This window comes from Chanodichthys erythropterus, chromosome 2, assembly GCF_024489055.1.
Source record: "Chanodichthys erythropterus isolate Z2021 chromosome 2, ASM2448905v1, whole genome shotgun sequence".
Taxonomy (NCBI): domain Eukaryota; kingdom Metazoa; phylum Chordata; class Actinopteri; order Cypriniformes; family Xenocyprididae; genus Chanodichthys; species Chanodichthys erythropterus.
In genome coordinates, this window is record NC_090222.1 from 21,734,515 (window position 1) to 21,750,718 (window position 16,204).

General features: G+C 38.7%; 2 protein-coding genes across 2 annotated transcripts in view; both read left to right on the forward strand.

The window, feature by feature from the left end:
* Positions 1 to 5,197, forward strand: part of eif3ea (eukaryotic translation initiation factor 3, subunit E, a) — a 46,324-nt gene extending 41,127 nt beyond the window's left edge. The window contains exons 11-13 of the mRNA XM_067404806.1: positions 1,948 to 2,050; positions 4,103 to 4,237; positions 4,998 to 5,197. Coding sequence (XP_067260907.1) covers positions 1,948 to 2,050; positions 4,103 to 4,237; positions 4,998 to 5,033 — 274 coding nt within the window. The 3' untranslated portion in view covers positions 5,034 to 5,197. The remainder of the gene's footprint in view (positions 1 to 1,947; positions 2,051 to 4,102; positions 4,238 to 4,997) is intronic.
* Positions 5,198 to 8,623: 3,426 nt separating this feature from the next.
* rspo2 (R-spondin 2) overlaps positions 8,624 to 16,204 on the forward strand; it is a 63,366-nt gene continuing 55,785 nt past the window's right edge. Inside the window, exon 1 of the mRNA XM_067398856.1 lies at positions 8,624 to 8,726. Coding sequence (XP_067254957.1) covers positions 8,624 to 8,726 — 103 coding nt within the window. The remainder of the gene's footprint in view (positions 8,727 to 16,204) is intronic.

Genomic DNA, 16,204 nt, shown 5'->3' on the forward strand with positions numbered 1-16,204 from the left:
GGGGTCACTTCCAGTGACTTCCAATGATATGAATCTCTTTGTGCCTTCATATGGAAATGTTTAACAATGCATTTGTTTTATGTCCGCTATGTCAAAAACTTTTGTAGAGCCAGGTCAGCACTGTATGAATTCACAGCTGACCTTTTAACTGTCTACGGATCCTCGAGTGAGACCGGTTGCCTCAGACCCACAGGCCTGGAATCGGAATTGGATAAATCAATTGCGAGGAGCTGGTACATGTAAGGGATTGAAGTGAAAACGATCCTTACCCTTCACCTCCTAACCCCAGAGGACCAGGTTTAAACCTGTGTAAAATGAGACTGCAGTGAAGGGGAGTCAAGCAACTTGGCTTAAACCTCCATGTCAGGCACTTATGCTTGAGTGGCTCATTCACCCAACCTCTTTCTTTTCCATAATTACTTCTTTCAGCGTTTGTATATTTTTGGTTTCAGTTCAGACTTTCATTCATATTAGTGGCAAGCATGTGTAAGTACTACTTTTTTTTCCCCTTCTTGTTTTAAAGTCAGACTTCTGAGTAAAATTAGATTAGTGTGTGTGTGGGCCATTTCATTGCACCGAGGCAGTGGTTGACCTTGGTCTCTGGTTTAGCTCGTCCGGAGGGTCAGCTCCCCTAAGAGGAAACTCAATCTTATTTGTTTTTTGAGTTGATCTTTGACTTTGGCTTGACTGACATGTGTCACCACTTAATCAAATCAGAGAAATAATATTCATTGTCTCTTGCATCATCAGAGTTTATTTTAGCTGTTTGTTTGTCATGTGATTCTCTTCTAAAACCAGTGTCTTTGGCATTTCCATTTTTTTTTTTTTTTTTTTTTTTTTTTTCTGTAAAAGCTCACAGTCTGTCTGCTTCATTTCAGACATGGTCTAGACCTCTAGGTCTGTGGGCCTGTAATGGATGTTCAGCTATCTAAACTTCCCAGTGTCTTAATTGGTTTCCTGTTCCTTTTCGGCTGTAATTGTTCATCAGCACGCCGCATGCTTTGCGGAGTGCTTTGGGGCTGCTGAAGAGCTTGGATTTCATGTCCCTGCTTTAACCTCTGGAGTCGACAGGCATTCCTTTTTCCCGCACCGAGTGTCACTGCTTGATGTTGGACATGTGTTAACCATCACCAGCTTGGAACTCGTGATGTGACAACCGGCACATTCGTTGGCGGTTAGCTCTTAAATAATGAGCTTTATGACCAATCTAACCTGTCACGCATAATTTTCTGAGGGTTTCACTGGGAGCGAAATGATATAAGCTGTCAACTCTGTCCGTCTCCAGACCCATGCTGTTGCCACGGTGGGTGATTGAGTTAACCTTTCACTGTGAAAGCATTGGAAACCTGGTGTGTTGGCTTTACTTACTGAACACAATGAGACAAGCCTGCTCTTTCTGACTAGCATGGAATGAGCTTAGTCGAAAAGAGAGCCAGCTGCAGTATAGTAGGATTTTGGATCAAAGAACGCTAGAGCCCCTGCTGCCACTTTCTTCCCTCAATGACACATTCGTGGAGGAGACACCTGGCTTTATTTATGGACCGTTTCTTTAAAATGCTATAGGATGGTCGGTAGAAGTCATGCAAGCCCAAGCTGTGTCATTTTATTCTTGTCTGCAAAGTTTGTTTCATCATTACCTTGACCTCATACCCGTGAAAGCGCAGTGATGTAATTGTACTCCATTTTTATGGGTTTCTTAGTACGTTTAGGATCACAGACTTGATTACATAATGCAAAGCATTTGTCACTCTTGAACAGACATCTAAATGCTGAGGTATGACAGTAAACCCATTATCATCCAGCACTTTCGATCAGCACTTTAAACCTGCATGCACACACACTCCACAAGCTTGTTATATACCTCACAATTTTCACATAATACCATCAGTGTATATAATGTTCTCCCTTTACCTAAGTTTGTCCTAATGGACTGTGTTTGCCTCGCAGTATGCTGGCCGATAAGCTGAATATGACTCCCGAGGAGGCAGAAAGATGGATCGTGAACCTCATTCGCAATGCCAGGCTGGATGCCAAAATCGACTCCAAACTGGTGAGAGTCTCTCATATTTTATTTCACTCTCGTTTCTCTGCCGTCCTCCTCAAATAGCGAACGATTGATAGATGCTGCGTTAGTGTCCTTTAATTAGTTCGAAAATCAAATTCAGCCTCTTTTGTGCAGGGATTATGTTCTGCTTTAATACATAAAGGAGAGGCAATCAATTACGTCAGTAATTCTGCCCAGTGCCCGCTTACTCACCATATCCTTCCTCGAGGGTAAGAGGACTGTCATTACAGTCCTGAAGGAGGGTCATTATCAATATGGTGACAAACATGTAGCTTTACTTTTTTGTCATGACAAAGATTAATATTCTATAAACTATTAACATTCTATAAAACTATTTAAAATATATATTACATTTTTTTGGGTTTTACTCATTTTGTTTTTCCGGGTTAGGCATTAGTGCAGGGACTAACACGTGTATAAAAATACAAAACAAGTAATAATTAAAAGTAATAATATAAATGGTTTTAAATTTATCATTAGTGTTAAAAACTATTTGAAAATTAATTTGAAAAGGTAATTAAAATTTGCACCTGGTGATTTTCTCACACCACTTAATACATTGTTTATTATATCATTTAAATTTTAATAAATTAATATTATTATTATTAACTTTAAATGTTTAACACTACTGTTCAAAAGTTTGGGGTCAGTAAGATTTTTTTTTTTTTTTAATGTTTTGAAAGTTTCTTATGCTCACCAAGGCTGCATGTATTTGATCAAAAATGTAGTAAAATCAGTAATATTGTGAAAAAGCTGTTTTCTATTTTAAAAATGTAATTTATTTCTGTGATGGCAAAGCTTAAAGGCACAATATGTAAGGTTTTATTAAAATATCTAAAAAGTACTAGAACAATATTATATATTTTGTTGACTTGTGTACTTACTTTAAATGTTTCTAATGATGTTTAAATCCAGAGAAATCCAGTTTTGTCATATCCATGGAATCACCAAATACGCTTTAAAGTCCCCCTGTAGTCAGTCATTTTCTTCTGTAAAACTCATATTTATCACCAAAATAAAAACATTTTTTTCTTTAAAAAAAAAAAAAAAATAAATCTTCATGCCTTAAAATAGCTTAAATGTAACTCGACACCCTTGCCTCATTTAGTATACCTGGTTCTATGAATATGCAAATGAGTCCCGCCTCCACTCACTCACACCAGCTCAGAGATCCACTCGTTGACACATGGTTTGTCTCAAAGCATATTAAAAACACCACATAGACACGTAAACAACATTAAAAACTTTATTTTCACCACAGGGGGATTTTTATATATTATAGACTTTAATATATTATGTTTTATTAGACAGATGAGCAACTGTTTGGATACCCCAGCATGCTTCATACCACAGTAACGTTAATAAAGCTTTAATACATTAGCTCATCCATGAACATGATTCCCTGTTCGATTGCATTCCATTGGCTGTGGAGGTGCAGACGACAGCTCCCATGATTCCATGCTCATATTATATATTATAATATAATATATATTTGTGGAAACTGATATTTTTTTCAGGATTTTTTGATGAATAGAAAGTTAAAAAGAACAGCATTTATTTGAAATAGAAATCTTTTGTAATGTTATAAATGTTTTTACTGTAACTTGATTGATTTATTAATGTGTCTATGCTTAAGTATTTATTTATTTATTTATTTTTTTTTTTTTTTACTGACACTAAACTATTAAACAGTAGTATATATCATTTAGTGCTTGTGTGAGAGGTTATCCAAAAGAAAAGTCAGACATAATATTATTATTATTATTATTATTATTATCATCATCATCATTTTTTTTTTCTTTTGGCAAATGATCTAGGAACTTTGCATGTCATAACACCACAAACAAGTAACAAGACTTCTGATCTGACAAATCACATGATATTCTACCGGAATGACCTAGAATTAGCTCCTGTGTGTTTTGAGCTGACTGTAAGGCGGTTGTGAATACAGGTCTGTGTGTCTGTGGGAACAGAAAAGGATTGGTGTTCCCTGAGTTTAGCTCTGACACTCTTTTCCTCTCCTCTTTCCTTTGGCAGGGACACGTGGTGATGGGCAACAATGCTGTATCACCATATCAGCAGGTGATCGAGAAAACCAAGAGCCTTTCGTTCCGCAGCCAAATGCTGGCCATGAACATCGAGAAGAAGCAGACCAACGCAAACAGGAATGAGGTCAAAGCACCAGAGCATCTTTCCTTCTCTTTTATCTGATCTCATTTTGTCTTGAGCCCTGTAGTTTACACACGCCAAATGATCTATCCAGAAGAATGCCGAGCGGCAATCAGCCCATAACTGTCTTTACACGGCGTAAACTAGTAAGAGCAAGTTTAACACAGCGAGCGCTTTCATCATGCCGTTTTTCTTCAAAGGCCTAATGACAAGGTAGCACAACTCAGCCATAAAGAAGAGGGTCTGAGTCCCATGACTCAGCGCTGCAGAGTAAATAACGCTTGCACACAATCGCACACACACACACGCTCCATGGAGTTCCCTGCGTTTAGGAGTCACCACAGATGTTTTGCTTGGGGTCCAGTAGGTCTCCGTTTGATCTCGTATGCGTGCACTGATTGGCCCACGACAAACGTGCCTTCGCTTTGTTTGAAATGGAACTTTTCAAAATAACGGCCTTTAAATGTCTCGGCCTCTCAAACCACGTCATTTAAGTGACTCACTGACAAACACCACAATGGCAAAGGCCATAACACACAGTCCTGTATTTTGATATGTTTGGCCAGACGCAATTTAATTTAACATTTTCTCTTTCCCAACGGAAAGGTGCAAACGTGAACTTGAACTGCTTGTACTGTACTTATGAAATGACTGTGGTTTTGTCGTAGATGGTGTCAATTGCATGTTCAGTCGTTTATAATGAACTCACCTGCATTTGTGTTGGGTAATGACATTTTTTGGCTCTCTCTTTCTCTCTATTCAGACTCCAAACTGGGCAGGTCAGGAGACTGGCTTTTGAGTGGAACTTTGCAGACCGTACGCTCCCATCTAACCTTCCAGCATTCCCATATTGCGGCCGAACATCCTGTTCTCCCTCTCGTGTCCCTCAAAGGAGCGAGACAGAGGCCTTATTTTTGCACTTGGGTTCAATGCATCTGGTATTAAATAAAAAAACCCTTACAAAACCAGCTTCACCTCATGCTTGCATTTTATTCCTGGACATTACGAATGGTGGTTGAGGGTTAAGTGGTTGTGATCTTTTGTGTAATAGATGAAGTTTTAATGTGCTCTGAGTCACTGAGTGGGACGGGGGGTTTTGTGCCGCTGCACATGCATGCGCCGTAATGATGAATGAGTGTTTAGTCTGCTGCGTTTACGGCGCTGTTATGTAGCGGCCCACTCCGCTGCGGCGAAGAGGGCACGGAAAGGTGATCGTCCCAACTCCCGTTGTCATTTTCAATGCCGCTCGTCCTCTTTGTTTGCAGACGGGCACGTCAGCTGCGCTAGACAATCAACGTAATGCCTCTCCACCTTTCCCATCTCATCACATCTTCCGCGCATGACACCTACAGTCTCTTGCTCTATACGTTTTCTATTTCTATCCCTACCGCTCGCAGACACTGCAGGCTGGGATTCGAAGCGTGTCTTAATGTCTGCTTTGGCCTCTCTATCAGCTGACATGTTTATGGGCCCTGTCTCTTTGGACGAGTGAAGAGGGGGCTTATAGCTGCCACAGCGCTCGGGCTCTCAGCCAGACATCTAAAACAACTGACGTCACCTTTACTTTCCCAGCGAGCGAGCGAGGGAGCGAGCAGGCGGGGAGGAAGGGGGGGGTGGGCTAAAGTGATTGGTTTACCGGTCCTGTGCCATGACACATTACGAAAATAAAACCCTCCTAGCCCTTAATTATCACATTCACCTTAGGAGTGCTGTCTCAGATGTTGTTTTAGTAAGACATCCAGACCAATAGCAGACGTGCGGCTGAGAAGGTTGTCCACCACAACGTCTGTCACTTCACTTAAAATAAATAAACAAACACCCAAACGAAAAGGTCAACGTAGGTTTTGGTTAAAAGGGCTACATAATCTTTCCCTTTTTCGCATTGTTCATTCCTTTTCCCCTACGTGAAAAGGTTAAGGCATTTGTTCAAAAACAGGCCACATAATTAAAATATACAACGCATGTTCCCTAATAAATTTTTGTCGGGATTATTCCTTGAGTCCTGTTTTCCAACTTGCAAATGCATTTTTACAAGGGCAGGCCTATATTTAGAGTAGCTTTTTTTCTGTAATATGAGAGATCATTACAGAGTCTGTCCTAATGCAGAAGCTTTACATTGTCAGGGAATCACTTCAGGTGCTTCGGTTTTATATTTAGGTTTTATGTATAGTATGCACTTAAATGTCTATCCAGTAAAAGGGTATAGTAAACCGAGATGGAAAGTCTTCAGATACTCTGAAAGAAACCTGATACAACTCTAGTAATGAAGGCAGATGAATAAATACATATCTTCAATAAGATATTTTTTTTAATGAGAAATGAAACTCTATTGTGTTGTACTGATAGAGACAAATAGCTGTCATATAATTAACATTGACTTTGGGAGAATTTCACTTTGATCTTAACATCAAAGGGCTCTGGAGAAGAGAGTGTCATCACTTAGAAATGACAAGGTTTTCGTTTTTTTTTTTTTTTTTTCCTGAGAAGGGTAACGGAGGGTCTATGCGGACTGTTTTTAAGAACGGATGGACTTTTCTGTGAAATGCACAAAGTGCTGCCTTGAATAACACCTGTTTGCTATAAATAAGTGTATTGGTACCTGAATCAGGTGCTTCACACCTTAACCTAACCTGGAAGATTTCTAGCTAATTTGAGCCAAACTGACAGAAGGGGAAAAGACATTTTAAGATGTAGTCAAAGAACATGGAAAAATTGATATATAAATAAAAGATTAAGTGCCACACCTAGTGGTCAGGCTGGGTAAAACATTTCTTGCATTTCAAAGCAATTAATGTCCATTTTGGCAAAGAAGCTTCTAAAGGAAAATTGCCTCAGCACTCATTCTTTTTGTTCTTTTAAATGGTTTTAAAAACTTGTTTAAACTAATTATAGTATGTTAAATGAAAGCTGTTATAATCGACCTGAATAGTTGTATTAATCCTAATATATAAAATAAATTGCAGTCTTTCAATTTTGAGTGTTTACAGTTTCCAAAACTGAGACATTTACATCATTATACCTGGGATCATATGAGTATGCATATTTTTCCTTGCAATACTGTATATTTTTAGTTTTGCGGTTTCATCCCTGCTAAAATAAATAAATAAATAAAATGAAACCATCCCAAGTAGCTTTCCTGGTCTTAACAGGTTTAAACTGGTCTCTCCATCTAGCCAAGCAAGAGTTCAGCTGGTTTATTGGGTCGCCAAGCTAGTCTTCCCATCTGAAAATTGCTTAGAGAGACTAGTAAAGGCCAGCAAAACCACTGTAGGCTATTTTAATTTTTGTTTGTTTGTTTGTTTGTTTGTTTGTTTTCCCAACAGGATGAAACGGTAGAATGAAGATTGCAGTTCAGGTATTGTATATGCAGTATCATAAGTTGTATTGTATGTGATGTTACTGTGTTTTATATAAATGGTTCAGATTCATGATTTAGAGGAGGAAAAAACTGTAAATAAATGATAAAATGCACACTACTTTGAATTCAAACCAATGCACTAGGACCCTGGGGAAGCTAATCTGTGTTGTATAGATACAGTAGGAGAAATTCCATTTGTCATCTTCTAAAACTTAAACAAGGAGGGGGGAAACAGCCCTCTCTCTGGCCGAGGGGCTTCTGAAAAGTGCTCCGAAAAGCCCCACAAGATCTTGGAGTCTCCACGTGACAGCAGCGCCTATATAGCATCAGCACCAGTAGAGTGATACTCCATCACCAGCCGAGCACTGCAGCATATGCCACAGTTACACACACATCCTCATGCACCTCAAGGGTTTATTCTAGAGCTTTTGCAGACTATTGCATCCATGTGTTTTCTCACTCTGTCTAGGGGACGAAAGGACTAAACTTTTCCTGCGAGAGGGATGCTGGATGTTCCAAGTCCACTTTGGCAGTCGGAAGGAACTTGATGTATATAGGCTAAGTTTCTCTTCTCTTTTTTTGGACTGGACTCGCGCAGGTATATTTCTTTCGCTCTGTGCATCTACTTTTGAGGGCATCCCGCGTCTCGTGCGCTTTTGGAGATTCGCTAATTCCTTAAGTTCTTTTGAATGAAATAGTTCACTCGCAAACACATTGATCCATCAAGGTGTAATTGTTACTCAAAGAAGCTCAAGAATAAAAGCTTTTTCTTTCTCCACAGACATTAACGAGACACTTTTTAGTGTAAAAAAAAGCACGTTTCGCGCTCTAAAATGACATTAACCGGTGGTGAGAAATGGTGTTTTCTCTACCCCTCTAATGTGTGACACAACCGAGTCCGGACTCCTCAACTCCCTGCTCCTCTGTGGAAAAATATACATATTGAAACCTCTTATACGGACATTGAAGGCTCGCGGCGAGTACCTTTGACGCTTTCTACCGTGAGTCGGGACAATCATACAGCCGCCCAGATGCAGTTTCGCCTGTTCTCATTTGCGCTGATCGTGTTGAACTGTGTGGACTACAGCCACTGTCAGACGCAGCAGTCTCACCGCTGGAGAAGAAACAAAAGAGGTGAGTGAACTGTCCATGTGGCTTTGATAGATGCTTTAGCATATTCATTTACAAATTAGCCATTTAGCTGACGATTCTACAAGGACAGACTTTCGGTAAGCGTATGACGGGGACAGTCCCACCTGATGTTACGCTACTTCTCATCACAAAAAAATTACCATGGTAACCGTAGTACGCTTTCAGAATCGTTTTGTCATTTTATTTAACTTTTTTGATGGAAGCGGTGGCGAGTTGCATTAGTTTAAAACAGCAAAAATAACTAGTTTAAACTATTTTGGCGAAAAAATTAGATTTTTTTTGTTGAATGATGTTCGCTGTCTTTCTCGAGTGATGTTCATGGATCATTTCATTTCACGTTCAACATTTCGATTAATACCTATTAAGGTAGTTTTAGTCACACGTATGTTGCCAAAACGTTAAAATATGAGACGCTTTTAACATAAAATTGAATAAATAACCTGTTACTCGTCCTTGTAGCCTATTTATTTTGCTGTATTTATTTTTTGGCATACTGAAGTGAATCCAAGAATGCAGTTTTCCCATATACTTTAAGGTGTTTTAGGACGTTTACTGTCTGAATTTAAAAAGAAAAGAGTTGTTGTACCTTCAAGATTGTGTTTCAGCATCCTGTCAGAGAATGTAAGTTCTTTGCGGTGTCTCCAAATGATGCGTAAAGATGACGTTTTAAAGGTCCAAACGTGAAATCAGCATCCTGTATAGCTAATTACGCATTTAATTTGTTATAAATTACGGCGCCCATTATCCAACGCAGAACTCTGTTAAAGAGCTGTATAAACGCTCTTTTTACGTTAGTAGACAACATGACACGAACAACTGAGAGAGCCGGTTTAAAAAATCAATAGATCAGTAAGCTGAAATGTTTGACAGAGTGCGCTAAATAGCTACAGAAGTTGCTTTCGTCTACAGATGTTTCGTCTACGTCTATAAATGTAAGTAGCTACTGTCTTTATGTATCATTTTATTATAAATTCACACATTTATCATAAATTTAATCTTTAATGTTCTGCTTTAAAAGATAGGAGTCGGTTGGATAAGTGTGCTAGGGACGCCATAAGATAATTGCGCTCGGAAAATTACTGCCATTTTTTAAAAAGTCAACACCCTGAAAGTCAATTAATAATTCGCACACTTTACTTAAGCCTTGATTTTATAATGTCAGATATCTCGTCATGATTGTAATGAGTTGGTTAGTTCATGTTTTGAAGAGTTGTGTAACCTACACACTATGTTAAAGAATATGGGTAATTCATTCTCAAAAGTACTGACTGTAGAACAGACCCTCACAGTGCGGCGCTGTCTGGTGGCCATCTGATGAATAGTTGAGCTTTCCTTTCCCCTTTTCAAATGCACTGACCCTTATCTTGCCCTAAGCCGCTTTTAATTGATCTCACAGACAGGCATTGATTAAGCTTTGAACAACTGCTGCAAGTATAACAATCCACACTTAAGAGCCACAGGGATTTAACCCATCAGTAAATATGAGGGTTGCCTTGCTCAGCCAACGCATGTGGACACAGGAGGTCAAACATTTCAAACTTAACCGTCCCCCCCCTACGCCTCAAACTCTTGAACATCATTCACTGCATGTGACAGGACAACCGCCTACATGTCTCCCAATTGAACTTGAGCCCAAATGAAGACACTTGCTGACACCATGCTGATGTGCGCTCTTAAATCCGCAGAGATGTAAATTTGGAGGCATTCATAGATTTAATCACATGCATGGCATGCCAGGGGAAACCTCTGCTCCGGCTGAGAGCCCCAACCACTGCCCATCTGCAAATAATCAGCCAGACACTGTAGGGAACTGGCACACAAGTTTTCAGCCCCACTGTTTTTCTACAAGATTTGCGATTTCAGATACTACGTAATATAGTTTTCTTAACAGGATCAAACTTGTTGGCAGAGGCAGACTAGTTAAGCATTTTCAGGAGGATTGGAGGAGTTTGATGGGGAAAATGGTGGGAGAAGTGCATCTGGAGGTGAGCCGGATCCTGTGTACTGTATGTGTAAATGGTGACACATTTGTAAATCATGCCTTGGAGGAGCAGTGAACTCTATTTGTTTGAGTTTGATTCCGCAAACTGAAAGGTGCGTGTACATACGGGGCTTGCTTTGGTCATTTGAAATGCCATTAAGCTTTTATATTTGGTTCTTTCCTATATTCATCATACTTTTTGAGAGCTGTATCGCTATTCAATTGAGTCTAAAATGCTGAAGTGTTTTACTTGAGACAGCTTTATGTGCAGTCTTTTCTGGCATGCTTGTGTGCACTCTACAATCCCACATCACCCCAGCAGCACAGTCAATCCTCTTGAACCGTATTTTACAAGGCTTTGTCTTAACCACCCCACAACTGTATTTATTTTCAACAGATACTCTACTAAAGCTGAGCAGGAACGCATGACTTAAATCGAAGCTCAAATCGTACTTTTTCTCTGTTTTTATCCGTGATTGGCTTTGTATTCACACAGCCTTCCTCAAATTAATATAACAAAGCCAGCAGCAAGACACATTAAATTTGCACCTCTGTACCCCCCATTCAGTGCTTTACAGATGCCAGTGAGTTTGCAATGATATCATTGCTTGGCCCAGGGGTAATACTTTTCATTTTTATTCTCTGGCTAATGATGCCACCTGCTGACTACATAAAACTGTGGGCTTGCGTACCAGCGCAGACTAGAGAACATTCACATACAGGACTTGCAGGTTTGACAAGCCAGGCTCAGGAGGGCTGTTAATGCTTTTGCCTCAGAGCTACTGCTCTAAATACGTCAACTTCCGACTTTTTAGTATCATAAGAACATATGAATATGAATTCGGCCAATCTCTGTGCATAAGCCATCCACTTGCACTTTAAGTGAAACTTTGCACTACGGGAGGTTAAGGAGCGGCTAGCTCTGATGAACGGCCCGATTAAGCTCACAGTAATGGAACTAATAGAAGTCTGTTTCCAGAGAAACACAGTCGCGGTAATCCATGGGAAAGTGGAAGAGAGGAAAGGCTTAGCTCCATCCCTGAGCTCCCCAGCTTCACCCTGAAGGGATTAGGGGGAAAGCACCTGTATTTTAACACTATCGAACAGTTATATCTTAATCTGCTGGCAGCAAATGGCGATCTGTCCAATTATGCCTCAGAAACTGTTTTTTATAGATAAATATTTCATAAAAATGAAATGCAAGATGATCAGTGTATATGGTTCATAGTTTAGTAAATCCAAACCTTTATGCATTTCTTTCTTCTGTGGCGCGCAAAAGATGACATTCTGAAGAAATTTTTTTTTTTTTTTTTTCCCCATGCAATGAAATTCAATGTTTTGCCTACATGTTTGGAAATTCATACAGGTTCGGAACAATGTAAGGTTGAGTAAATGATTACGGAGCTTTCATTGGTAACACTTTATAATAAGGTTCATTAGTTAAACATCAGTTAACGTATTAACTAACATGAACTAACCATGAGCAATACATTTGTTACTGTATTTACTAATCTTCGTTAATGTTAGATAATGAAAATACAGTTATACATTGTTTGTTCATGTTAGTTCATTTCACAGTGCAACAAGATTTTAATTATAGTATTAGTAAATGTTGAAATTAACATTAACAAAGATTAATAAATGCTTTATAAGTGCAGTTCATTATTAGTTCATGTTAACTCATGTAGTTAACTAATGTTAACTAATGAACCTTATTGTAAAGTGTCACCCTTTCATTTTTGGATGAACTTTTGGTGTGTGCAGCTCATTGTATATAATTAAAGAATATATGTAAGAAAAAATGGCCTGTGTGGTGAAACTGCGAGAGTGTAGGATTTAAAAGACTCCTTTGTTTTACAGTGATCATGTCATTAAAATCTGTTCGGGAAGACGTCTAAAAAGAGTATGGACAGAGAACTGTTTAGAGCTACGCTTTCTACAAGTTTATGTAAGGTCCCAGGTTTATGGGTGTAAGTGTTAATGTTGGCTCTTGCTATGTTCGTGCCATTTAATGTCTTGATGAAGTGTGTGACAGGATGGGTGACTGCTCCAGAGCCTCTTTATTTAAACAAAAAGAAAAACATTCTGCCACTCTTCTTTTGGAAAATGTGACATGCCTTTTCATTCTAATCCATAATGGAAGTGATGTTCTATGGAATTGATGTTCATTTAATTTTGTCAAGTACAGCCAACTCTCTCACCCAGCCATTCATTCTTCTGGCCAGGAGTGACTTTTTTTTATTCCAGCAGGTTAGATTGTGTTGGGTGTATTCACTGTGTCCCTTTCCTGTCGCACCATGGCTTGTGATCTCTTTGGCGAATCTCTGAGAATTGAGTGTGCGTGAGAGAGAATATCATTAGACAAAGAGTTTGATCTGGGGCAGGAGAGACTGAGGGGAGGGATGGATGGCATATTTGAGGAGATCAGTTAGAGATGGTTTAATGGGAGCACCATCACCTGAGACGGATTAAATCTTTTGGTGTTCTAAGCAAACTGATAAGATGTTCCTCTCTCTTTCTGTCTCTTTCCTTCACCATTCCGCTATCCTGAAGGATAACTTTTCTTTTTTTCTTTTTTTTTTTTATACAATATCTGCAGAATGTGGTGCTTGTGTATACAATATCTCACAGAAGTGATTACACCCCTCACATTTATGTAAATATTTTATTATATCTTTTCATGTGATAACACTGAAGAAATGACACTTTGCTACAATGTAAAGTAGTGAGTGTACAGCTTGAGTACACCCCTAAGTGAAAATGTCCAAATTGGGCCCAATTAGCCTTTTTCTCTCCCCGGTGTCATGTGACTTGTTAGTGTTACAAGGTCTCAGGTGTGAATGGGGAGCAGGTGTGTTAAATTTGGTGTTATCGCTCTCACTCTCGCTCTCACACTCTCATACTGGTCACTGGAAGTTCAACATGGCACCTCATGGCAAAGAACTCTCTGAGGATCTGAAAAAAATAATTTCTCTACATAAAGATAGTGTAAGCTATAAGAAGATTGCCAAGACCCTGAAACTGAGCTGCAGCACTGTGGCCAAGACCATACACCGGTTTAACAGGACAGGTTCACTCAGAACAGGCCTCACCATGATATACTGTATATAGATAGATGTGGGACTGATTGCATAAAAAAGTTATAGCACAATTAATAAGCTGCCCAGTTTAAAGGGTTAATTTACCCAAAAATAAAAATTACCCCATGATTTACTCACCCTCAAGCCATCCTAGGTATATATTCTTTCAGATCTCAGATTTTCAATCTGAGATATATTAATGTCCTGGTTCTAAGCTTTATAATGGCAGTGAATAGATGATGAGATTCTGAAGCCCAAAAAAGTGCAAGCATCCATTATAAAATATATCCACATGGCTCTAGGGGGTTAATAAAGGCCTTCAAAATCTCATCCTCTATTCACTGCTACTACAAAGTTAGGAAGAGCCAGGACATTATTTAATATAACTCCAGTTGTATTCATCTGAAAAAAGAAAGTCATATACAACTAGGATGGCTTGAGGGTGAGTGAATCATGGGGTAATATTCATTTTTGTGTGAACCAACCCTTTAAGTGTTACACAATTTTGAAAAGTTCCAAACCTGTATGAATTTCTTTGTTGTGCAGAAAAAAAAAGAAATTATCCCTTTTAAAGGTGCCATCGAACGTTTTTTTACAAGATGTAATATATGTCTAAGGTGTCCCCTGAATGTGTCTGTGAAGTTGCAGCTCAAAATACCCCATAGATTTTTTTTAAATTAATTTTTTTTTAACTGCCTATTTTGAGGCATAATTAGAAATGCGCCGATTCAGGCTGCGGTCCCTTTAAATCATGCGCTCTCTGCCCCCTCCTGAGCTCTAGACTCTATCACTGCATAAACAAAGTTCACACAGCTAATATAACCCTCAAAATGGATCTTTACAAAAAGTTTGTCATGCAGCATGTCTAATTGCGTAATTATGGTATTTATTTGGATGTTTACATTGATTCTGAATGAGTTTGATAGTGGCTCCGTGGCTAACGGCTAATGCTACACTGTTGGAGAGATTTATAAAGAATGAAGTTGTTTATGAATTATAAAGACTGAAAGTGTTTAAAAATGAAAATAGCAAAGGCTCTTGTCTCGGTGAAAACAGTAAGAAACGATGGTAACTTTAACCACATTTAACAGTATATTAGCAACATGCTAACGAAACATTTAGAAAGACAAATATCATGTTATCATGAATCATGTCAGTTATTATCGCTCCATCTGCCATTTTTCGCTGTTGTCCTTGCTTGCTTACCTAGTCTGTTGATTCAGCTGTGCACATCCAGACGTTAATACTGGCTGCCCTTGTGTAATGCCTCGATCATGGGCTGGCATATGCAAATATTGGGGCCGTACACCCCGACTGTTACGTAAGAGTCAGTGTTATGTTGAGATTCGCCTGTTCTCCGGAGGTCTTTTAAACAAATGAGATTTATATAAGGAGGAGGAAACAATGGAGTTTGAGTCTCACTGTATGTCATTTCCATGTAATGAACTCTTGTTATTCAACTATGCCGAGGTCAATTAAATTTTCAATTTGATGGCAACTTTAAATGTACTACTAAAAGACTGTGTCCACATCCACTTCACTATTAACTCAGTGAACTAATTAATTTAAACAGTCCCAAACCAGGCGTCCTGTGTCCGAACGCTTTCCTTGTCAACAGGGTACATGTTCAATATGGAGAATTGGTGAGCATTGCAGCTGAGAGAGGTTTTGTAAGACTTTCCACCTTAATTCGTAATGTTGTGGCAGAGAAATACCCATTGTGCGTTCATAGTTTTTTATTTTTTTTTTAATGTAATTTGGTAATGTGGCATCCTGTACACTGGCCTCAGTTGTTGTCATTAGAAGATCCCATATGTTGGCAAAGCTAAATGCCAAACAGATGGTTTGCTCTCAGGCTACAATTTACCACACTGTAAAAGTTCATTTTCGGAAACGTGAAATAAAATAGACTTATTATATAAATCTTATTATAATACTCTACATATTTCCCAATGGTGATTGAAAACTTTAGTGCCATAGACAAAAAGTCTACTGTGCCTTTTAAATTCCAGGGAGATTTTTTTTTTTTACATTCTCACCTCTGTTATTTCCACAACATCCAGTCCCCTGAAGTAATTTTACTTTAATGCATTTCTTGTGAGGCTACTAAATATGGTAAGCCAGGTGAGTTTTATTCTCTTGAGTTTGAGCAATAAAACTTTTGAAAATGGGACTTGTTTACAAGAGGTGAACATAACACAAGTTGTTTTAACATTTAAACAAATTGTTTAAAATAGTAACTTGAATCATACAATGACACAAGTGATATTTGAAGATGTAAATGAGATGGACATATTTGGCCTTTTCAATGTCTCAATTTCTTCACCATCGGGAGCAAGAGCTTTGCACTTTTAAGATGGCATGTTAAATGTAGTTCATTTTTAAAAGGTACATCTTGC